Consider the following 24,094-nt stretch of genomic DNA (forward strand, 5'->3'; position numbering starts at 1 on the left):
TTCCTGCAGCGTGATTGGCCCGCGGCTCTGGGAGGCGGCCAATGAGTGCTCTCGGAGAGAGCAGCGAGGCCAATATGGCTTCCCGCACCTGGTGACGGTTGAAGAAAGTGTGTTAAGTCTCATGGAGAAGCCCCGGGGCGTCGAGGTGAGAGGGAGAGGACTTCTCGTGACTGGGAAAGGGAACCCCGAGAGCCCCGCTCGGTGGGCCCTTCTTTAGGCCTTTGAGCGACGCCTGGAGGGTGGAGGGTGGAAGGATGGATAAACAGGTAGTTACGCTGAGCAGGGCCGGAGGCGATTGGCGTTTCTTTTTGCTCCGGTTCTGCTGGGGCCGAGTAGTTGAGGGAGGAACAGCCTCCCTGGCCTGGGGAAGGGGAATCGGGTTCAGAATCTGGGAGCTCCTGAATCTTTCTTCTCCTCCTTGTCTCATGGTGGTGTTCTTTAGGGACTATGAGGCCTGTCACATCCTGGTGGGAAGTAAGGGATGATTAAAGTTTAATAAACTCTCCGTGTCCGGAGCGTTCACGTGCGTTATCTCCCAATATACTCAACAGCCCAGTGTCTCGTTTTCGTGGTTCAGGTAGCTGAGGCTTGGAGGGGTGGTGCGACTCCCCAGGAGGGTCACAGGGCTGTAAAGTGAAGGAGATGGGCACTAAGTCCGTCAAGTTCCAAAACTCTACCAGGTTTGCTTTTTCCACTCTACCACCGCCTATAACCCACGCATCCTTTAATCATTTGGCTTCTGGTCACCTTATATTTGAATTTCCTTTCTAGCACATTTGCATGTATAGTTGTAAATATAAAGTGGAATCGCTCAAAAACTCTATAAGGGTAAAGGAAAATAATCATACAGTGGAGAGTAAGAATGACAGCTCGCAGTTTTAGAGCTGTCACTAACTGCTGGAAATGGAACTAGGCTTTGCATGTCATAGCAGCATTCACAGCAGTCCTCTAAAGAGGGCTTGTTATTATCTCCATTGTACTGATGGAGAAACCAGGAGCAGTAAGGTTAAATATCTTGCACAAAATCACACAGGTAATAAGTGGAAGATCCTGGATTCAAACTCAGGCGTACCTGGTTTGAGAGCCCATGCTTTTAACCAGTAATAATCGCCAACATTTATTGAGCACATGCTGTGTGCAGGTCACTGTTCTGAGTGCCTTGCCCGTATTAACCCTTACTCCTCCCCCAAAGCCTATGAAATAGGTGGAATTGTCCTCATTTACAGGTGCGGAAATTGAGGCATTGAGATTGACCTGCTGCAGGTCATACGGTAGGGATGGTAGTAACTAGTAAGCAGTAGGGATGGTATTGGAACCCTGGCCTAGAGCCCAAATTCTTCACACCTTTTCTACAACATGCCAGGTAGATTTATATACAGTATCTCATTTACATTCCACATCCTGGAGCCAAATATTTTTCTTGTTTTATAGATGAGAAAATTGAGACCCAGAGAGGTTAAATGACCTGCCCAAGGACCCACAGCTAGTTAGGATCAGAGCTGAGTCCAAAGCTATTGTATATACCACAGTGCTATAGCTAGCATGTCATTTGCCTCCGAAATCCTCTTTAGGGCAGTCTGAGCCCCAAATTAACTTTTGTCTGACTTAAGTTGTTTTTGAGTTGAAATTACTTTGGTGTACATATGCTGAAGGGGGAAGAATGAGTTTCTAAAATACATCTTCCCCAGAAAGTCTTCATGAGGCACTTTGCTTAGGATATTTTCACATCAGTGTATTCTGTTTGAATTATGGTAAAATGTCATCACTTATAAATTCCACAGAGGGACCTTGGTGAATTCCTAATACATGTTTTCTGTCTTGCTAAGGTATTCTTATTCTTTTTTTTTTTTTTTTTTTTTGGTTTCATTGGGTCTTCACTGCTGCGCGCTGGCTTTCTCTAGTTGCGGCGAGCGGGAGCTACTCTTTGTTGTGGTGCCCAGTCTTCTCATTGTGGTGGCTTCTCTTGTTGTGGAGCATGGGCTCTAGGCGCAAGGGCTTCAGTAGTTGTGGCACGTGGGTTCAGTAGTTGTGGCTTGCGGGCTGTAGAGCGCAGGCTCAGTAGTTGTGGTGCACGGGGTTAGTTGCTCTGCGGCATGTGGGATCTTCCTGGACTAGGGCTCGAACCCATGTCCCCTTCATTGGCAGGCGGATTCTTAACCACTGCGCTGCCAGGGAAGCCCCTTAGGTATTCTTCTGATTTGCAGTTGAGAAATGTATAAACAAGAGTAATGATCCTGGTGTTTGCAAAAGGGGTGTTTGATTCTGCCTGCCACTTGGCCCAAAAGTGTTGACTTGACCAAGAACTGGAAAGGGAGTTGACAGCAGATCTGCAGCTTCCCTTCCCATACACTAAGCCAACCATAATTCCTTCTGCCTACTTTTGTGTCACTAGGAGACTTCAGAACCAATGGAGGAGGAAGAGGAAGACGATGATTTGGAGCTCTTTGGTGGCTACGACAGTTTCCGGAGTTATAACAGCAGTGTGGGCAGTGAGAGCAGCTCCTATCTCGAGGAGTCAAGTGAAGCAGAAAATGAGGATCGGGAAGCGGGGGAGCTGCCCACCTCCCCCTTGCATTTGCTTAGCCCTGGGACTCCCCGCTCCTTGGATGGCAGTGGTTCTGAGCCAGGTGCCTTCAAAGTGTCCCCTGAAGAGGGGGAGGTTTCAGAGGCTGTGGAGGAAGAGGGGGATATAGGCCAGGTGGGCAGAGCTGTCCAGGTGTGAAGGGCTCTTTGATCTGATGTCTAAGGGGTCAGATGTCTAAGGCCCTGGGAGAGAGCAGAGGCACCCCAAGTATCCCCAAGGGTCATTTCCTCTGCTGCAGTCTGATTTCAAATTGTGATTTCATTCTTTCTTATAATTAATATTTATTCAGCACATATTAGATGCCAGTCATTAACATGGTGCTTCTTTTGCGTTTGTCCTGTTCTCTACATATTGAGAATATAGGACACCTAAAGTCATCTGGTTACTATCTGGGAAGGGACAAGAAATAGCTTGTGGGTTGGAAGTGAGAGGGGGGAAAATACAGAATAAAGTGACCTCCGGATTAGAGGGTTAGGGTAGGGGTAGGCAGATGAGAATTCCTCTGAATCATCTGGAAGCCAGTTGGCTTCAGAGATGTGATGCTTACACAGCTCCTGGACCCCTGTGTCAGGGCCTCCAGTGTGGGGACTGCCTGTGAAAATGGGGAGGCTAGATGGTCTGTGATGACATTTCTGTCCCCTGGTCCCTTTACTCTTTAGAACAGGAGAATCTAATACTCTTTGCCACTTGTTTCCTTTCCATTCATCCTGTCTTCTCTTCCTTTCTCCCCTTTCTTTTATCTTTCTCCCTTCTATCTTCTTCCAGCCATTCTCTTAGAATCTTAGAACTTTAGAACTGGAACGAGCTATTAGAGACCATCCAGCCCAGGGGTGCTATCACCTGGCTGCACATTAGGATCACCTGGGGAGCTTTTAACGAACCACAGATGCCTGTGTCCCACCACAGACCAGTTAATTAGAATCAGGCTTGGGCATTTTTAAACGCTCCTCAAGTGACTGATGTGATATCAGGGATGAAACATTGATCTAGTTCAGTCTCTTTATAGATGAGAAAAAAATAGGCCCACAGAAGTTAAATGATATGGGTACGTTTTTTTCTTCTCATTTTCCTCTTTGCAAACTTTCCAACACTCACCTGCTTCCCCAGTCATCCGCGTGGGTTTTCCGTAGCCCCACCGTTGACACATACAGCCAAGGGGTGCTGAGGAGCTTCAGGGGTACACGCCAAAACCGCCTCCTTCTATCCCAGTTCTGTCAGCCTTAGGGGGCCTGGGACTCACCTGATGAATGCAGTGCCCCAGGTTTTGAAGGGCCCATCATTTTGTTTGATTTGGGGTGATGATCAAGGGAGTCATGTGCTAAGTTCTCTTCCCAGCTGTCTGTGAGATGTGTGGTATCGTGGGTACAAGGGAAGCCTTCTTCTCCAAGACCAAGAGATTCTGCAGCGTCTCCTGTTCTAGGAGCTACTCCTCCAACTCCAAGAAAGCCAGTATCTTGGCTAGATTACAGGTGAGAGGCCATCAATTGGAAGACCCTTCCTGGGGCCCTGGGTGCTGAGACAGGAACAGTCAGCAGACTGGCCTTGTGTTTTCACAGCACCGGTTCTCAAACTTGACTGCACGTTGGGGTCACCTGCAAACCTTAAAAAATATTGATGCTTGGGTCTTACTCCCAAAGATTCTGATTTAATTGGGGCCGAGTGTAGCCTGGACACAGGGCCTTTAACGAGCTCCCCAGGTGATTGTCCTGTGAAGCCTGATGTTTATGGGGGTCGCAGTGCCAGCTCTTCTGCTTAGTGCCTCATACACTTTGTCTCTCGCTTTGTGAGATAGTTACTGTTATTTCCCTTATTTTGCAGATTTTAGTCAAGGCATAGAAAAGTCCTTCTCAGTGAGCTAATAATGGTATTGTTTATAACTATAGTTTGGGGATACTTGCTATGGGCTTGGCACTCTCAGTCCAACCAGTGACCCCTAAAAAATGAATTTTTAAAGATTCCAATTTTAAAGACTCAAAAATTTTTACTAACTTACTCAGAGGTACACAAATAAAATTGAAGAGCCAGGGTTTGGCCCCAGGTCTGTGTGGAATTTAAACCCAAATTTAAAAAAAAAATTTTGGCCACGCCTCACAGCTTGCAAGGTCTCAGTTCCCCGACCAGAGACTGAACCAGTGAAAGCGCCAAATCCTAACCACTAGACTGCCAGGGAACTCCCTCAACCCACATTTCTATTTCACTGATCTCTTTAATAAATTCTCTGGGCCTTTCTGATCAGTACTTAAGTTACAAATTACAGACCAGATCAGTGGCCTTTCACTTTGGGGGAGGATGCCTTTGAGCACCCGACAAGCTATGGACTCTCTCTAGAACATTCATGTATGTTCTAGAGAGAGTCCATGGTTCAGTTCACAAGCCCTTTGAAGCCCATTCTCTGCCATAAATTTGTAGGAGCACCAAAGGAAGGAGATGGCTGAGAGTTGACGACACCAAGAAGAGGTTCCTGGCAGAAGCGGGGCTTAAAAGATAGAAAATGTGCCCCTCCCTGCCTGTGGCTCTGCCAATCCCCCGCCCCTCTCCAGCTGAACAATAGCTAAGTGCTTACTGAGTGTGGGCACAATACGGCAACCCCCATCCTTGCAACTCCCCTCTGAGCTAAGCATTATCATTGTTATCATCTTGATTTACAAATGAAGAAACTGAAGTGCCAAAGAGGTTAACTGGACCGATGCCTGATTTAAACCTGTCCAAATCCAGAGCCTTGTTCTTAGCCTTTAGGCTACACACTGTCTCCTCCCTCCAGGGAAAACCACCTACCAAGAAGGCCAAAGTCCTGCACAAAGCTGCCTGGTCTGCCAAAATTGGAGCCTTCCTCCATTCCCAAGGGACAGGACAACTCGCAGATGGGACACCAACAGGGCAGGACGGTAAGACTGCAGGGACTGGTGCTCAGGAAGCAGGTTGGGTGCAGTGCCAGGACTGGGGTGGCCCCCCAAGGAGCGAGGATTGGAAAAGGTGGCCAGCTAGAAAGTGCCGGCCCAGGCTTGCTTTGGATTGTATCTTCCTCACCTGGTAATTGTGAAATTACCCCCAGAAGATCCCTCAATCACTCTTAAATTGCCAGGACCCCTACTCTTGATAATTTAAAAGCCGAGGATTAGCTTCTTTTGTTTTGCATTGCCTTTAGCTCTCTGGCTTCTGTTTCCCTGGGGCAGTGGAGACCCAGATCTTGTTTGAAGAAGGGTGATGGGATAAGGGAGGAACCTTTCTCTCTTTCTGAGCTCGTGTAGCTATTTCTGAGCAAATGTAGGCATGAAGCGACTGCGCTACATGGTCTGAGTTTCTGACCTATACTGAGCTCCCAGCCTCAAGGGTCGGAGGGGCCTAGGTGTGTGCACCTCCCACCCATTTAGATTGGCTGTGGCCAATGAGAGGTTGGGGGCGGTCTGAGGAATTTAAGCCCAAGGGTCTTTGAATTTCCGTCTTTCTCTGGGGAAGGAAGACGAGACATTTTCCTCTGAGTGTTTCCTCTACTCCTGAGACTCTGGCAGCCTTTGGATAAGGCCCTCCGCCGTCCTGATGGCTGCTGCTGGGGCAGGTATGGGGTGAGGAAGGGACCTGCTGCCCCTGCCCCTCAGGCCCAGGGTCCTGGAATGGCTGCTGCCGGAGCGCCCAGCTTCGACCCTTTAACCCTCTCCCTCTTTGCCCCGCAGCGCTGGTCTTGGGTTTCGACTGGGGCAAGTTCCTGAAGGATCACAGTTACAAGGCTGCTCCTGTCAGCTGCTTTAAACACGTGAGTGCCCTGGGGATGAGGGGAGGGAGGGCAGGGGTCCTGAGTGCTGCCACCGTCTCACCCACCTGCCTCACAGCGTCAGCACCGGGAGAGAACAGGGTGAGGTCTGGGTGCTCGAAGCCCAGCTTTGCCGCTCCCTCCAGCTTACCTTTCTGTCCACTTCTTTTCAGAAAGTCCTCCCACAGACCCTCAATGAGAGCTTCTAGCCCCTCTGAGGTTCCCCACTTCGCTTATTTACATAATGGCACTTTGTGCTTTGATATCCAAAAGCAAACTTTGAGAATCTCTTTCTCCTTTTCTCCCATTTTTAGTGCTTTCCCGTTGAAAGCTTGGTGCTGTGAACTGCCCTGGGCCCCTTGGTTCCCGGGAGGCCAATGTGGATGCCTCCTGGAGCCCCTTCTGCTAAAGGCTCCCCGACTCCCTGTCACTGAGAAACAGCAAAGGCTGAGACCTGGAGGGCTGGGCTTGGAGCGGAAGAACTTAGCAGGCAGGCCTGAGCGGTGGTCTCCTGCAGGTGCAGAGAGAAACCGAGGGAGCGCTCTTGTCTTTCAAGCCAATTTCCTAAACCCAGGAAATCCGGGAGGAGGCCTCTTTAAACCCACTTCCTAGCCTCTAATTTCTGAGCTGCTACTAAACTCTGGGGAGGGCGCTGATCAGGGAAAGGTTGGCCCTCCATGCAGCTTAACTCCTCCTCTCCTGTCTGGTTGCTAGTGAAGGTGCGCGTCTTTCCCAGTGGGGGGAGCTCTTTGTTGCCCTGAATTCTCTAGCAGTTCAGGCATTTCATTGCGGGGAGTTGCATCATACTTGCACTAATATATCTGCCTCGATATGCTCTGTAAAAAGCCCACCTGAACGTGCCTGAGCAGTATAACTGCTTCTGGGTTCTGTGATGAACCCAATCCCTCCGGCCAGGGAGATGGAATGGGATACACTGATGGGCTGAAACCAGGGCTGAGAAGGAAAAAAGGAGAATCTCCCCAAAGGAGACCCAAAGTGCCACTGGCAGCAAAGTAAGGATTAGACACTGGGGAGGCAGGCGCAAGCAGTCCAGTGCTGTCGGGGGCGTGTTACCAGGAGGAGGAGAGGTGGAGAAAGGACGGGCCAGAGCAGCGGGGGGCAGCCGGCTCTGTGACAGCCAGCCTGGTGACAGCTGCGATACCAGGGGTCGTGCTCCTAACGGCCCAGGTTGAATGACGACTGAAAGGGGTGCTACTTGTGCTGGGAATGGCGCCTGGCACGTGGTGAGGGGGAGGAACTGCTAGGTGGCGTGACTGTCACGCAGGCTGGCACAGCCATGGTGTGCCCGAGAGGGTAACAGCCAGGAGCGGCCCTATAGAGCTGAGCACCCAGGACCGTCTGACTCTGGGTCTCTGCCCAGCCCCACCCCCACGTCTTGCCCGTCTCTTCATCCCTGGTCCCCGGCCTGGCCTTCCACACACAGGGAGTGAGGGGCGGCGCTGAGGGGCGGAGGAGGAAGGACGCAGACTCTCGCGAGGCCCCTCAGCCAGCCGCTCTCCTCTGCCAGCCCCGGTGGCTCACTGTCCCCCTTACAGGTCCCACTCTATGACCAGTGGGAGGATGTGATGAAGGGGATGAAGGTGGAGGTGCTCAACAGCGATGCTGTGCTCCCCAGCCGCGTGTACTGGATCGCCTCGGTCATCCAGGCGGCAGGTGGGTGTTCCTCCGGCCGAGGCGGGGTCGGGCTGGGCAGTGGCATCTCCCGATGGACAGGCAGTGGTGGAGCAGAAATCGGCTTCATAAAACAAACACAAAAACCCGCCTGCTGGAGCTTCTGCCTCCCTTCTTGCTGTTCTTCTATCTTGCCTACCTTAGCGGGGACCACAGAGCTTGGTGAGTTTGGAAACTCCCATTTTTTAAGTTCATTCCAGGGTTGATCAGGCTATAGAAAATTCTCCCTACTGTGCTGTACTGCTTTCCGAGTACGTGGCATGGGTTTCTTTTTACTCTGGCTGTTGTGGAAGGAGTTCTTGAAATAGGCAGCAAAAGTCCTGTTTAGGCTGGAGAAGAGCGAAGGCCTAAGAGCACACCTCTCCCTCCTTCTTCTCAGGGTACCGGGTGCTGCTCCGGTATGAAGGCTTCGAAAATGACGCCAGCCACGACTTCTGGTGCAACCTGGGGACTGTGGATGTCCACCCCATCGGCTGGTGTGCCATCAACAGCAAGATCCTGGTGCCCCCGCGGAGTGAGTTGACGAGAACGTTCCCTGTCCTGGTTCCTGCGGGGCCCTTGGGAGCAGTTAGACCAGAACAGAGCCCACCTGCCTCCTTGCTTCCTGTCCTGCCTTGTCCCAGAGGCCCCCTGGCGGGTCCGAGTTGGGGGAGTCCGGTTTTATAAGATGGTGATTGCTGGCCTGGAAAGGCAGAAATAAGTTATTTAGGCCCCTCTGCTGCTCTCTGGGGCAGCTCTGGTGCCCCACCAGTGGCAGTGTTGTCAGTCTGTACTCAGGGCTCTGCTCTGTCTCTGCAGCCATCCATGCCAAGTTCACCGATTGGAAGGGCTACCTCATGAAACGGTTGGTGGGCTCCAGGACGCTTCCCGTGGACTTCCATATCAAGGTCTGGCAGTGAGCCCTGTGGGTCTCCTAACTGAGCTCCTTCCTGCCCCTCTCCCGTTTGATCTGTCCTTTGTGCTATTCACTGGAGTATTTTTTCTAAGACTCCCTTGCTTAGCAATCTTAGCGGCTCCAGATTTCCGAAGGATGGATGGTGGGTGTCGTCTGCCTTCCCGGCCTAGCAGCCTCCTCCCTGCTCAGACTCTGGTCCAGCCGCGTCGATCATGTTGCTTTGTCTGCCATCTCTTCTTCTAGATCCTTAACCTTTGCTCATAGCATTTTCAGGAGCGTTCATTCAATAGATTTTATTAAGTACTTGTTGTATACAAGGCACTGGAAATATGGAGAATGTGGACCCTGCCATCTGGGACCGTCCAGTCTGGCAGAGGAAATGAAGTCACACCCATGAAAAGTTATAAAATAGCCTTGATTTTGAACCAGAGATGTGCCTCAGAATCATCTGTGTGGCATTTCATTTTAATTTTTAAAAATTATTTAGTTCTTTAACATAAAAACTCATACACGTGGTAAAAATCCAAAGGGGTCACAAGGTACGCAGAGAAGACAGTCTCGTCCCCCTGTGGATGCCAGCCTGCCGTTGTGCGGCTTGCTCCCACAGGTGCCTGGGCCTCATCTAGGGTCTCTGGGGCCCCTGACCCGGATGCCCACACGTGTTGTTCTCATGTTGCTTGGGTAAGCATCAGAGCAGCGAGCCAGGGGGATGCAGGGCAGGTACCACCGTGACATGTGGCTGAACTGGTCTTGTGGCCTCAGGACGAGCAGGTATTGAGGGAGGCTTGTGGAGAAGACGGCATTTGGATTCTACCTTGATGGGTAGGGTGTGGGCGGGCATGGAAGCCAGCCGTGGAAAATCAGGTGGGGGGGCAGTCGGGGCCATCTCACCCAAGGCCCCGGAGGCTGGCGAGAACACTGGCGCTGTGGGCCTTAGCTGGTCTTCAATGAGTAATGGTTCCAAGCACCTCAAAAACAGTTTTTCCCTTATTTGAACGTACTGTACTGGGTAGTACTCATTTGCTATTCATCTCTCTATATTTTGTTAACTGTCATAGTCTTTTCCACAAAACTGCAAGCTTTTTCTCCTATATTTCCCATAGTACCTTGCACAGTGGACAGGGTTGGCGACTGAAGATGAGCTGGCCCTAGTGTTAGGATGAGGCAGATGGCTGTGTGCAGGCCACCACGAGTGTCAAGGTGGCCTCATCTCTGCTTAAATTAAAAAGAGCTTGATTCTGGGTGGCAGAGCAGGGCTCTGCGTGAACAGTCAGCAAGCACACACTAGCTGTCACGTGCCCAGTCCCTGCAGGGCACGCGTACAAAAGCAGCTGCCTCTGAAGATTGGGGGGTGGAGAGGATAGAAGGGGTGGGTCTGTGGAGGGAGCTCAAATCCAAATCCAATCCCTATATGGTAATCCAATTCCACAGTATGGTAAGTGCTTCGTAAATGTTTCGACTGAATGCCCATCAGCCAAGGTCAGGTGTGTGTGTGTACGTTGTCGAGAAAAAACATCAACTGAACACTACCTCCGTGCCTAGTTCTGTGCTTGGAGCTGAGAATGTACAATAGAAATGACTCAAACCTAGCTTCTGCCTTTACAGACCTTGAGTTCCAGTGCGTGACCTTAAACAAACGAGGGCAATAAAACGTTGTCGGGTCGTGGGCTGCACCGGTGGGCACAGAGGAAAGGAGCTTGTCAGGAAAGGCCAGCGGCGGGGAGGCGGCCCGGAGGGACCCCAGCCCAGGCCTCACCCTGTGTCTCTCCCTCTGCTTAATGGGCCTGGTATATTCCAGCCCTTGAGCTGAGGGTGAAGGATCTGTGTCCTGGTGGCTGCTTTGTGACCCTTGAGCCGCTCCCCCTCCTGGTGGGATTTGGAATAGCACTGCTCAGCCCCCATCACGTGGAGACTGGGATGCTTCTCCCTGAGCCCGCAGTGCCCTGGTGCTGGAAAAGCCCTACAGAGCTTACGTAACCATCCTCTACCCCCGGCAGGACAGCACCAAAGTCACAGCAGACAAAGAATCTCCTGTCTCCTCACCCAGGCCTTACCACCAGGGCTCTAGAGCAGCTTGTGGACATCTTGGTCACTGTCCTTTGCTGCGTCAGAGGGGCAGGCGTCACTACTGAGGTGCTATGAGAGCCGTTCAGAGCTGCAGCCCAGAGGGGCTGGAGCTGAAATTAGATGTATCGAGGCAAGGGGCACTCAGTTCCCTAAACGCAAGGCTTGTGTGTGCCATCAGTAGGGGCCAGAAGGTAGAGGGGAGTGGGGTACCCGTGTGATCAGAGTGCAGATCCCTGAAAGAGCACAAAGCTGGACACCACAACCAGATTTGCGGCCCAGCTCTGGCACTAACGAGCCCGTGTGACTGGGTAAGTCACGTGACCACTCTGGGGCACCTGTTTCCTTAGTCTGAAAAGCGATCTGTAATTCCCATCATAATGACTTACTGGCATTTTGGTGCACACGTTGTAAAAATCATGTCATCAGTATCACCCTAGGGACTTGGGAGCCAGGGTTGAACCTGGCGGGACAGGAGGGCTCATCTCCCTGCTTCCTGGCGCAGTGTTTGCGGGGCTTCCCCTCCACCTTCCCCATCCTCTGGTTACTCTTAAGGGACAGAACAGCAAGGTGGGTGGGAGGGTCCACATGACCCCAGCAGGCCTGTGTTCTGATGTCATTGCAGATGGTGGAGAGCATGAAGTACCCCTTTCGTCAGGGCATGCGGCTGGAGGTGGTGGACAAGTCCCAGGTGTCACGGACCCGCATGGCCGTGGTGGACACGGTAATCGGGGGTCGCCTGCGGCTCCTCTACGAGGATGGCGACAGCGATGATGACTTCTGGTGCCACATGTGGAGCCCCCTGATCCACCCAGTGGGTTGGTCCAGGCGTGTCGGCCATGGCATCAAGCTGTCAGGTTAGCAGAAGTCCCTGGCCAGCGTGGGCCTGGGGGGGGGCACATCTCTACACCCCACAACCATGCTGCACGGTAGAGGCGATCATCTCTACCCTGTGGATGGCAGGACTTGACCAAGTATCCCGAGAGGTTGAGTGCCTTGACCGAGGATACTCAGGTTGAAGTGTTAAAAATTGGTTTGGAACTAGAGGCTACAGGCCACATCCTTTCCATGTGATGTGGGAAGAGTCTGGGTCCTAAGGGCTGAATAGTTCCTACAGAGAGCTTCTGGTCTAGGGGGCACATTTCTGGGGGAGGCGTGGAGATGGCCCTGTTAGCAGCTTCAACTTCCTTTTCTCCCTTCCTCCCTCTGCCATTTCCCTAAAAGAGAGGCGCAGCGACATGGCCCACCATCCCACTTTCCGGAAGATCTACTGTGATGCTGTTCCTTATCTGTTCAAGAAGGTGAGGCACAGCCCTTGGGCACTGTCCCCTTGGCCACAGGTCCACTCCAGGCCTGCGGACCCCAGCTCTTCCCTGGGATGTCCCTTTCCCTCCCCGCTTCCTTCCCAGGCTGATGGCAGATGAGGCCTGCTTTCCCATCTTCCCCTGGGCCAGCCCGGAGATTCCCCAAGTGCCCCATTCCTTTAAGGTTCGAGCTGTCTACACGGAAGGCGGTTGGTTTGAGGAAGGGATGAAACTGGAAGCCATTGACCCCCTGAATCTGGGCAACATCTGCGTGGCAACCATCTGCAAGGTGAGCCTGGGGGAGCCCTCCAGCCTCCAGTATGGCTTTCTGCAGGCATGGAGGTGGCAGAGCTTCCCAGTTCTGGCTGTTCCTGGGCTACCTGCTTTCGTGTCAGAGTCAGAATCTGCTTTTGTGTCAGGGTCAGAGGTGCGTTGGACAGGTGCTTACTGAACACCTGGCCTGAGCCTGTCCTGGGTCAGGTGTAGGCCTTCCTGCTGCCACATGCCATCTCCTTTGAGTGCTGGCCTAGCCAAGCCATAGCCAGGCTGACTTCACTGAAAACCTCTGTTATTGCTGTAGCCTGAAGAGCAAACAGCCACCCTTTGGCACTCCAGGGAGTTATGCTGATTTATCCATCCGGCAGATCTCCAGGCTGGGCCCATGTGTTCACTGAGAACACACTGACAAGAAGACAGATGCAGTTCCTGCTGGCACAGCATTTGCTATCTAGTGAGGAGGCTAAATGATCTCACGAGTGTGGATTACACCAGTGCTGAGTGCTCTGAAGCAGCTCGGGGAAGGCTGAGAACCGGCTCTGGTCGGATCCATCCACCTTGCATCCCCATCGTATCACCTCACCCTGGGATGGGGGTGCAGTTCAGGATACCATATTCTGTCTGCCCTCCTCCCCTCCACCTGCTAGGTCCTCCTGGATGGCTACCTGATGATCTGTGTGGACGGGGGGCCCTCCACAGATGGCTCAGACTGGTTCTGTTACCATGCCTCTTCCCACGCCATCTTCCCAGCCACCTTCTGCCAGAAGAATGACATTGAGCTCACACCCCCAAAAGGCAAGACTAGCCTTACAGTTGGGAGGAGCAGGGTGAGGCCACTGGCCCAAGTTCCTGGCCAAGCCAGACCCCTGGAGTTTGAAGTCTGTGAGTGGATTGGAGAGGTGACAGAGCTACCCAGGGTCACCCACTAGCCCTTACTCTGGGCTGGCTCGGCCCCATGGCCGGTATGTAGCTCGGTGAGCAGAGCTCCCACTTGTCCCTTTGGTCAGTGAACAACTTGTGCAACAGGACCATGGTCCTAGAGCAGGTACCAGCCTGGGGAGGAGGGAAGAAGGCTGCTGGGGAGACTCCGGGGGGGTCCTGACTGAGCTGCAGGCGCCCCTTTGGCGCTGGGAGACCGTCCGGAACTCCCTCCCGCTTCCCTTCCCCCCTCCTCATCTACACTTGCCACTCCTGCAGGGTATGAGGCTCACACTTTCAACTGGGAGACCTACTTGGAGAAGACCAAGGCGAAAGCAGCTCCATCAAGACTCTTTAACATGGTGAGGAGACCAACCCTGCCCACTGCCAGCGGTGGCAATCCCAACCCCTTCTCTTTTCTTGAGTCTTTGCTACTACGGTCCGCCACTTCAGGGGAGAAGTCCCAAACTCTGACGTGGGCGCTGTGCTGAACGGTTCAGCCGGTCCCTTTCCCAAAAGGGCCAGTGCCTGGGAACAAAATGCAGTGGGATCACGGGTCAGAGGAACCCCCCCCCGCAGGCATGCTCAGCCCTGCTCCCTCCCCCAGGACTGCCCCAACCATGGTTTCAAGGTGGGCATGAAGCTGGAGGCCGTGGACCTCATGGAGCCCCGGCTCATCTGTGTGGCCACGGTGAAGCGGGTGGTGCACCGCCTCCTCAGCATCCACTTCGATGGCTGGGACAGCGAGTACGACCAGTGGGTGGACTGCGAGTCCCCGGACATCTACCCCGTCGGCTGGTGCGAGCTCACCGGCTACCAGCTGCAGCCGCCCGTCGCCACAGGTCTGGGCTCTCGCGGCCCTACGGGGCTCTCGACTTCCCTTTTCTTCTTCCTTCCTGCCAGCCATGCCCCTGCCCCACGCCCACCTTGTTCTTTGGCACGAGATCGAGAATCTCCTGGACCACTTCTAAGAAAAGAGTGGCCCTTGTCTCCCCTCCCTGCCCTGACTGCTCTGTCTCCCTCTCCCTCTGGCCTGCAGAGCTCCTTCCTTGACCTTGCCCACTCTGTCATATGCGCGTGCCCTTGTGCACCCAGGTAAACTCCCTAGGTCCCTCCGAGAGCCCTGGTGATGAGGGTGGGAAGAAGGGACAGCTGTTGTCCCGTCCCTCTCCGCAGCCCCCTCCCCGTTCTCATTGCCCAGCTCTGGCTTTCCTTCTGGGGGCGTCCCCCGTGTCAGGGAGGCCAGTGAGGGGCGGACAGGCGTCTTGGGGTGTGCCTACAGCCTGTGTCCTCTCAGAACTCTCTCCTCACCTCTTGTCCATACTTTCAACAACAGAGCCCACCACGCCTCTGAAAGCCAAAGAGGCCACAAAGAAGAAAAAGAAACAGTTTGGGAAGAAAAGTAAGTGATGCTCTAAAGCTGCCTGGGGTCAGCTGAGCCTGTGTCCCTGGGAGCGGAGGTGGGGCGTCGCCACCTAAGTCGCGCTCTTCATGGTCCCGCCCTCTCCACCCCTTGCCCCACGGGCCCATCCATCACCCTGTGTCTTCAGGGACCCGGAGCATAAGTCTTTCATCTCTGGCAATGGTCAGGATACCGAGGAAAAGAGACAAGAGACTGTATTTGGGGTGGAGGGAGGCCATGTGTAGAGGCCATGTTTGAAAGTAAGAGGTACGAAAGGAGACGGATGGAAGCTGCTCCCTGAGGCTGTCGTAGTTGCCTCATGACCCCCAGGGAGTGGGAGCAAGGGCGGCCACCGAGCTTGGGGACCTCTCCACCGACAGGCCGTTCTCAGCAGGCCCCAAGCTGAGCTGCAGGCCAGCGCGGTGAGGTGGGCTCCCTGACGTGGTATCACGCAGAGAAGAGGATGTCCTGAAGGGGACAGAGAGGAAACAGATGTGGTCCCCAGGCAGGATTAAGATGCTGTGAGGGTGTGGAGGTGACCAAGCGGCAGGACCCTGTGCCGTTCGAAGTGTAGGGCTGGGAATCACACCTTAGACATGAAGAAAGCGAGGATCAGAAAAGGGAAGCTTAACAACCACGGCGGCGAGTGGGGGGAGGTGGGTATTAATCCCTTACTGGAGACAGCCTCTGAGCCTCAGGCACACAGCCCCGAGGGCTGAGGTCAGAGTTTGGGCCTCTGTCCCCCCAAACTGGCACTTTCCCCTCTACTGCGCTGCCTGACCACTGGGCAAGACCCAGCCTTCGTGCGTCACGTGGATGCATCCCTATCCCGGATTTAATTCTGTGTTTATTCAAAGGAAAAAGAATACCACCAACCAAGACCCGGCCCCTCAGACAGGGGTCCAAGAAGCCCCTGCTGGAGGACGACCTGCAGGCGGCAGAGAAGATCTCGTCGGAGCCCGTTCCTGATGAGAGTAAGAGCCTCCCACGCGGGGTCGAGGTTGGGGGCGGCTCCGGTGCTCAGAGGCCGACCCCCTCCTTCCCCACCTGGGCACAGAAGAGTAGAGTCAAGTTTGAAGGGAAGTTTCTGGGCACCAAGCAACCCTTCTCAGACCACCGGGCCTGGAGGGCTTCCCAGACACCCACCCCCAGCTCTGAATGGAGCCAAGCGTCTCGCACGGCCCTCTCCACCTCCGCCCCCAGCTCATGTGCTTGGCAGGGTGGCCAGCCTGCCCGGCTGGGGTGACGGGACCCTAGGCCTTCTGTGCTGCCTGCCCCCGCAGAGGGGGAAGGGGCTCCCCTTGCCATGTCCTGAGGGCCTGTCCATAGGAAGCCTGATTTCTTCCCCAGACCCTGAGCCCGCGCCCTTCCCGGAGTTACATGCACACTCTCTTTTCCCTGCCCCCCACCTCTCTTCCTCCTCAGTCATTACCGTGCGGGTAAAGGAAGAGCATCTCGACGTGGCTACGCCTGACAAGGCCGCGAGTCCAGAGCTGCCCGTTCCCATCGAGAACATCAAACAGGAGACAGATGACTGAGACTTCCTCGCTGCCCGCCCGGCCGCCCAGCTGGCAGCCAGCCCAGGGTGCCTCGACTGCCAGCACCCCTCCACCCCACTTGACTCTGGAGACTGAGCCTTTCTGCGTGAATGCCGCCGCCTGGTGCTGTGGGCGCTGGGCAGTGAACGAACACCCAGGGTCTCCCAGACCCGCCCTGTCGCCTCTGCCCCATCCTGGGCACGGCCGGCGCGACTAGGGCTGCTGAGACCCGCAGACTCCCCTGTGAGCAGCTCCCTCTCCAGCTGGAGTTACCGAAGTTCTTACCAGCCTCCATCCACACCCACCACGTCCCTCAACTGCCAGGGGTGAGGGGCCGCACACTGGAGGACAAGTTGGTTGGTGGGGGAATGAGCTCAGCGTGCGTGTGTGTGTGTGTGTGTGTGTGTGTGTACGAGCACACACATCCCCTGAGAGGGAGGCTGCCACCAGCATTGAACTTAACCTGCTCTGGAGCCCAGCGGGGCTAGGACCTGTCCTTTTCATTCCCCTGTTAACCAGGGACGGGTCTGGCCTTGCCGGAAAGTCACAGGGCCACGACAGAGTGGGGCGGTCAGCCCTGCTGGCTGAGGTGGCCCTGGAGGAGCTCCTGGAGGAAGGGACACTCTTCCTGGCTCGTTTTCCTCACTGTTCATGTCCTTAACTCCGTAACATGTTTTGAATCCCCTTCTCTCTAGAGTACCTTCTAGAAGTTCATCTAGCATCTGCCCAAATTTCAGCTTTTTTTTTTTTCCCAGTTAGTCTCCTTTGAAACTGTCTCCTCCCTCTGATCCATCCTCTCTTCAAGAGACCCTCTTCCTGGAACCTAAGGTGATGGCAGGCGCTGTCCTCAGCCCTTTTCTTTCCTTCTACATGTTTGGGTAGAGACAGCACAGCAGGGTGGGTCCCTGTGTCGCCCCTTTAAGGGCTGCAGCTGTGCCGGGTGGGAATCTGGCTCCCTGGACTGTCGGGTGCTTGCCAGATGGGGTGCTGACCATGGGTGTGCTCAGGACCCAGCTGTTGGGTGTCATCCCAGAGATGGGGTGACCAGCCCAAGGGGAGCTGACTTCCTGTCAGTTCAAAGAGAACTTGATCCTTTCTCCCTTTCTAAAGGCCCTCTGCAGGCCCACACGGTATAGAAACCAGGCCCAGAAAGCACCCTCTTGCAGCCTGAATTCCCCAAAACATGACTAGATGTGGAACACAGTGACGACCAAGGACGGGACAGGTCCCAGGACAGAGGGGCCGTACCTGACCCCACCCCCATCCCACACACACCAGACTTGAGTGGTGACGGGTCAGTCAGTGGCATCAGCCCCCAGGGGAGGAAGGTGGCATGTGTGTGCACTTCAGCTCTGCCTTTGTTGAGGGTAAACTGCGCAGCTGAGAATAGTTCATCATCCCCGATGCCCTTGCCCTTATGGATCCAGTTCTGACTGAAGAGCTTCTAGGACAACAGGACTTGCATGGCATTTTGGCCTTCAGCTGTTTCTTCCTGAATGGAGAAGTGAAGCCTACAGGTGCCATGAGCACGACAGGCAGAGCTGGAGGGCAAGATTAGCTGCCGGTCCGGCCTGGACTGGCCTCCCATACTTAACTTGCATGAGACCATTGAATCCCTTTCTTGCTGAAGTCCAATTTGTCAGCGTCCTGTTCCTTAAGCGAGAGTGCATTCTGATACGCCACCCAACGGTGTCAGTTACGAAAACTGGGTGAGTTCACACATGAAGAGTGCAGAACCGTGAGTGTCATCTGTCATCTCCAGAGCTCCCCGTCTCCATAGCAACAACATGCTATATTCTCCTTATTTATGTTTCAGCCATTCTCCCAAAACCACAGGTTCCAGAAAGCCCAAGCCCAAGTCTCGTGTGCCCCTCGTGCCTGGCACAAAGGTGCCCTCAGCAAGTATGTGACAAAGTGTACATACATAACGTGTTGCTGGGACCTAGAGGTTAATTTGTCACAGATGGAAGTGTTGACCTCTGGGACATAATAGCTCAAGGCACAGAATGAACCTTGTTCCTCAATTGCCCTTGGATGGAACTAAAGGTCTCGAAGTCTCACAGCAGCGGGGCCACATGATGGCTGGGAAATATCCTAAAGAACAGAACCACTTCCACTCCCTGCTCTCACTGCTTGACAGCCCGCAGCAGCTCCCTGGTGCAGATTAGGCCACGTGCAAACATCGGAGGAAGCCCCCTGCACCTTCCTTTACTGTCACCCCATCTGGACCCTCAGCTCTGCTTGAGGGCTGGGAAGCAAGGGAACTACCATTTGTGATAGCCTCATATGCCAGGCACTAGTTTACAGGCGTTCACACAGCTTCATCTTCACAGTAATCCTGTGAGGACACGCTGACTTCATTTTACACATAAGAGAAAGAGGACTCGTTAAAGTTCAGTAACTTGGTGGCTTGACAACTGTTAAATGACAGCAGTGGGAGTAAACCCAGGCTCGTCTGCCAGGTGCCTTCGGCCAGGCAAGCCCCCCAGCCCAGAACACCCTGCCAGGGCTCAGGGCCCTTATCCTTCTTCGATGCCTTGGTATTCCTGGGAGGAAGCTGCCACCTTCAACAAAGTAAAAAGAAAAAGCCCGTTTGGTGGCATATCTCCATGTCAGAAAGGGTGGTTGGATGGGGTGGCCCGCGAGGCCCCATTCCTGTCGCAGCTACACAATGTGGGATTGGCGTGGGGGTCTTTTAATGAGAGTCCTGACCTGGAGGTGAACCCGGCAGGGCTGCTGCTCCCGAGTCAAGCTCAGCATCCACGCCGGTGCTGTTCATCAGCACAACTCCCGGCAGAAAGTGCCGCCCAAGCGTTCGCTGAGTACGGCCGCCGCCATTGACCCTGGTTCCAGGTCTCCCTTCTAAGGCCGAATGCTCACCTTCAGCCTGGGGTCTTTTTAGGGGTTCTTCCTCACTCCCAGCCAACCTCCACAACGAACACTGTTTCGGGTTGAATTAAGTCCCCACAAAGAAGATACACCTCAGAATGAGGCCTTATTTCGAAATAGGGTCTTCACAGAGGTGATCCAGTTAAAATGGGGTCATTAGGGTGGGCCCTGATCTAATGACTCGTGTCCTCATAAAAAGGGGTAATTTGGACACATGCATCAGGAAGACGATGTGGAGAGACACGGGAAGACATCATGCGACGGTGGAGGCAGGGACGGGGGTTGTGCTGCCACAGCCAAGGAACATCTGGGGCCCGCGGAGGCTGGACGGGGCACGGAAGGACCCTCCCCTCAAGGCCTCAGAGGAAGCACAGCCCCGCCAGCACTTTGATTCCAGGCTTCTAACCTCCACATCAGTGAGACAATACATTTCTGTGGTTCTGAGCCACCCAGCTTGTGGTAGTTTGTGGTACTGCACCCCTAGGGAACTAATACAAACACCATCTGATGGTCTCCAAGTGCCCCAACTCTTCAAGCTGCAGGTCCAGAGGCAGGCAGAGCCCTCTCCCCTCCTTCCCAGAGCACCCCTTGTTCTGGTCACGGCTTCCCTCTAAGGTCTGCCTCCCCTACGTCCCCTCACCACCCAGCACGGGTCCCCACGTGGAGGGGTGCCCATGTCCTGCCCACTCTTCTCTGAAGCTGCGAGATTTTGCTACAACTGAGCGTTCCAGTGTGAATGGGTTTGTCCGGACAGCAAACGTTAACGTCAAGGGGGTGATGGAGTCCGACCCGTGGCACCAACCACACACCTGCACTCCTGCTCTTCCCGCCCCAGGGATGAGCGAGCCCCCAAGATCAGGTGGGAATGGGCTGAATCAACAGCGATCCAGCAGTAACAGTCACTGTGGGGTTCTTCTCATGGATACCTAGGGTCCTGGGATGCTGCAGCTTAACCGGAAAGGCCATTGTCCCGTGGGATGAAATAGCGGGCAGTCATTTCCTTACAAACCCACTCGGCTTAGCCCAGAGGTGGAGGAGGTAAGGAGAGGGGGATAGACATTTTTGAACGGAAGCAACAGGGTCATTGCCCAGATCTAGAACCTCATGAAATTGGGACCAAGACAAGTCAGACCCCTCCTACCCCAGGGGCTTTAAAACCTGACCCACCCAGCGAGGCCTCCCTGCACCTGCCCCCGGCCAACCTTGTTCGCTCCCTGCCGTCCTCCCCGCATGGGGGTCCTCCGGGCACTAGGCCTGGGGGCCGGCGTCCAATTGGCCTTCCTGGCAGCCCAGCCCGGGCAGGCTTCAAAGACAGCAGCTGCAGCCTTCACCCTCTGGCCACGGGCACTGGGAGGGGCGGCACAGGTGGCCCCCACGCGCAGGTTCAGCCCAGTGAGCCACCTGAGGAGAAGAGGGGGTTCGGGGAAGCTGCTATGCTGAGCTTTCCTGAGGAGAGCGCAGAGGTCCTCAATGATTTGGGGGCAGTGGGACTCGGCCACTCACCAATTATGTGACCCTGAGCAAGTCACTTCAACCTTCAATCCCCTCCCTGTAACAGGGGGCCAGTAATAAACAGTTACAGCGGGCTGAAGACCCAGACGACGCTGTTCAAAGCAATCTACATAAGCTATCTAATTTAATGTAATTCTTACCACCACCACCAGGTGGATGCAATCGCTATCATCCCCTTTCCAGATAAGGAACCGGCACAGAGAGGCCACACGCCTCAAAGGTAGATGGTCAGTCACAGAGGTGGATCTGAGCCCAGGTCACCAGACTCCACGGTTCTTGTTGCTTTCTTAGGCCATGACGTAAAGTGCTCACACACATTTACTAGGTCCCACCCCACTAGGCTGGGCAGATTTCATTCCCACTTTATAGATGAGGGAACAGAGGCTCAGAGAAGCCCACCCAAGCCCCGTGGATGTTTGGCTCCCCCAGGAAGGGTAGCTGGCCCTGGCAGGATCCTCCCCCACCAAAGGTGCTCAGATGGCACCAGGGCTTGACTGAGAGCAGCTGGGGGGTTCAGTTGGGGGTGCTTACCTGTGAAGTGGGAGCAGCTGGCAGTCACAGTGGAAGGGATTGCCGCTGAGGTCGATGAGCTCAAGCTGGCTGAGACCAGGCAGGGCGGGCAGGGCCTGCAGCTGATTCTTTTGCAGATGTAGGCTCTGGAGCCGGGGCCCCAGGCCCGAGAAGGCCCCGGGAGAAATCTGCAAGAAGGCGCCAGGCCCTGGTGTGAGCTCCTGCCAGGCCTGTCCCACCCCCAAGCCTGGCAGGGAGCCTCACGCTCCCAAGATGGGCAGGGAGGGCAGTGCTGGGGCGGAAACCCAGGTTGATGCCAAAGCACGTGCCCTTTGCAAGTCACGTAGACCCCCAGTCCATGGTTCTTTCTGCTGTGCCTGGACCCCCACATAAAGGCAAAGCTCTGCCCACAAAGTGTGCAACAGTAGGTGACCCCACGGATCCACGTTCCTCCCTCCTCCAGGCCTCGGCAATGCCCTCCCTGTCAAGCCCCTCCGTGTGGCACAGCATTCCTCCTGGTCTGTGGCCCACACCTGAGCTCCCTGGGGCAGGCGCAGGGTCGGGCTCATCTCAGGGACCCCACGCCCGGCCTCGGGCCTGGCACTGCAGGGGCGGCAGTGTTTGTTGAGTGAACGCAAGCTGCGTAGAGCCTCGTGCTGCCTCCCCTCACCCCTGGTCCCCCTGTGCCCACCTGCTCCAGGCCACTGCTGTTCAGGAAAAGGTGTTGCAGCGAGCGGCCCACGGGCCAGAAGGCCCCATCTCGCAGTGCCCTGAGCGGGTTCCCCGAGAGCTGCAGCTCCAGGAGGGCAGGCAGCCCCTCCAGGGCCGCCGTGGGCACCTCTCGCAGCTCATTCCTGTCCAGGTGCAGCTTCTCCAGCTCCTGAGCGGGGCCCAGTGCCCCGGGGGACACTTCGGTGATGCGGTTCCCGCTCAGGTAGAGCCAGCGCAAGGCCCGCACGCCTGCCAGGTCCCCCAGTGCCAGGCGGTCCAGAGCGTTGTCCTGCAAGTGCAGGGAGAAGAGGCTGGGCAGGGCACGCAGGGCGGCCCCTGGCACCTGCAGAAAGCGGTTGCGCTCCAGGTACAGGTAGCCCAGGCAGGGCGCCCCTTCGAGGGAGGCGGCGCTGAGGCTGGAGAGCATGTTGTCCGAGAGGTAGAGGTAGAGCAGGCTGCCCAGCCCCGCCAGGGCGCCTGCCTCCAGCTCCGTGATGCCGCAGCGCTGCAGGTGCAGCGACACCAGCTGGCCCAGGCCCGGGAAGGCCTCTCGGGGCACCAAGGGGAAGTGGTTCTGCCTCAGGTCCAGGAGCTGGGTGTCGTTGGGGAAGCCGCGGGGCACGAACTGCAGGCCGCGGCCCTCACAGCTGCTGTGCCGGGACTCAGGGGCGCACACGCAGGCGCGCGGGCAGGGCCCGGCCTCCCCAGCCTTCTCCTTGGAGGTGCCGGCAGGGGCACGGGGCGCGGCCGCCACCTCCTCCTCTTCCTCCTCCGCCCCGGCTCGGGGGCAGCGCAGGTCCGAGGGCCGCAGGGCGTCCAGGGCCTCGCCGCGCAGGCGCCGTGGCCCCCCGCACGCGCCGTCCGAGCGCACGCGCGCCCGCGCCAGCCACTGGAGCAGGGGCCGAGCCCGGCAGTCGCAGCGCAGCGGGTTCCCCTGCAGCCGCAGCCGGCGCAGCTGCCCCGGGCCCTGCAGCGGCTGCAGGGCATCCAGCTGGTTCCCACGGAGGTCCAGGGTGTGCAGGCGGGGGCAGTGGGCAAAGGCCCTGGGGTCCAGGGCCTGCAGGGCCCCGTGGTCCAGCCTCAGCTCCCGCAGGCCGGGCAGCACCAGCCCGTCCTCCTCGCTCGTGTAGGTGAAGGGGTTGTGGCCCAGCTCGAGGCGGGCCAGGCCGCGGGCCTGGGACAAGGTCGCCCCGGGCAGGGACTGCAGCTCATTGTGGTGCAGGCTGAGCCGGCGCAGGGCGGGCAGGCCGGCCAGGGCGTCGGGGGCCAGCACGCTGAGCGCGTTGTGGGACAGCTGCAGCCAGCGGGCGCGCACCAGCCCCTGGAAGGCCATGGCAGGCAGGTAGACGAGGGCGTTGTGGGCCAGATTCAGCGTGGCCAGCGCGCCCAGCGCCCCGAACGTCCCCGGCCGCAGCTCCTCCAGCAGGTTCCCCTCCAGCTCCAGCCGCCGCAGCGAGCCTAGCCCGTCCAGCGCCTCCTGGGGCAGCGCGTTCAGGCGGTTGGAGGCCAGGTTGAGGAGGAGCAGGCGACCCAGGCCTCGGAAGGCACCCTCGGCCACCAGCTCCACCTGGCAGTGCCGCAGGTCCAGGTGTGTCAGGTAAGGCAGGTCCCGGAAGGCAGCTGGGGGGATCAGCTTCAGCATGTTGCCCTGGAGGTCCAGCCGCTGGGTCAGCTGAGCAGGGAGAGGTAGGGGAGGCTGAGCGGCACCAGGACCACGGCCTGTGCCCCTTGCTAACCCTGGCCTTTGCACGTGCTGTTCCCTCACCTGGAACACTCTCTTCCCCCTCACGTTTCCTTCATTCTCTTCATCCTGCTCCCTGACACCTCCTCCTGGAAGCCTTCCTCCCCAGCTGCCTGGGTATCCGCTACTCTAGCACTTTTCACATTGAATTGTCACTGCCCCTTTACTTTCACTCTTCTCCTCTAGGTCTTGACTCCATAGGACAGAGACCATACCTTAGTCCAGTATATCCCCAGTTCTGTGCCACAAGGCCTGTAATTAACTCAATGCTGTATCTATATAGGTTACCTAACTTGTTCCAGTTGCATAG

The 24,094-nt window shown here is 55.8% G+C and overlaps 2 protein-coding genes across 5 annotated transcripts in view; one reads left to right on the top strand and one right to left on the bottom strand.

Annotated features, from left to right (window-relative positions):
• L3MBTL2 (L3MBTL histone methyl-lysine binding protein 2) lies at positions 1-18,050 on the top strand. Of its 2 annotated transcripts, none has more exons than XM_082351425.1 (17): positions 1-145; positions 2,393-2,627; positions 3,920-4,053; positions 5,346-5,469; positions 6,256-6,335; positions 7,889-8,006; positions 8,404-8,661; positions 8,823-8,911; positions 11,609-11,840; positions 12,208-12,284; positions 12,472-12,576; positions 13,211-13,358; positions 13,761-13,843; positions 14,089-14,323; positions 14,818-14,883; positions 15,741-15,857; positions 16,309-18,050. In XM_082351425.1, the coding sequence occupies exons 1-17, from the start codon at positions 122-124 to the stop codon at positions 16,419-16,421; spliced, it is 2,238 nt and encodes a 745-aa protein (XP_082207551.1). In that variant the 5' UTR covers positions 1-121; the 3' UTR covers positions 16,422-18,050. The 2 variants fall into 2 exon arrangements, with proteins under 2 accessions (XP_082207551.1, XP_082207552.1); XM_082351426.1 differs by having other exon boundaries at positions 8,404-8,538.
• CHADL (chondroadherin like) overlaps positions 14,900-24,094 on the bottom strand; it is a 15,641-nt gene continuing 6,446 nt past the window's right edge. The window contains exons 3-6 of one of the 3 annotated variants that reach the window (XM_082351423.1): positions 22,024-23,715; positions 21,354-21,520; positions 20,513-20,711; positions 14,900-15,351 (exon numbers count right to left, since the gene is read on the bottom strand). In XM_082351423.1, the coding sequence (XP_082207549.1) occupies positions 15,331-15,351; positions 20,513-20,711; positions 21,354-21,520; positions 22,024-23,715 (2,079 nt within the window). In that variant the 3' untranslated portion in view covers positions 14,900-15,330. Of the gene's footprint in view, positions 15,352-15,821; positions 15,931-17,094; positions 20,712-21,353; positions 21,521-22,023; positions 23,716-24,094 lie in introns of those variants that run through there. The other 2 variants (XM_082351422.1, XM_082351421.1) reach the window with 2 other exon arrangements.

This window comes from Balaenoptera borealis (genome assembly GCF_965194805.1).
Source record: "Balaenoptera borealis genome assembly, chromosome: 13".
NCBI lineage: Eukaryota > Metazoa > Chordata > Mammalia > Artiodactyla > Balaenopteridae > Balaenoptera > Balaenoptera borealis.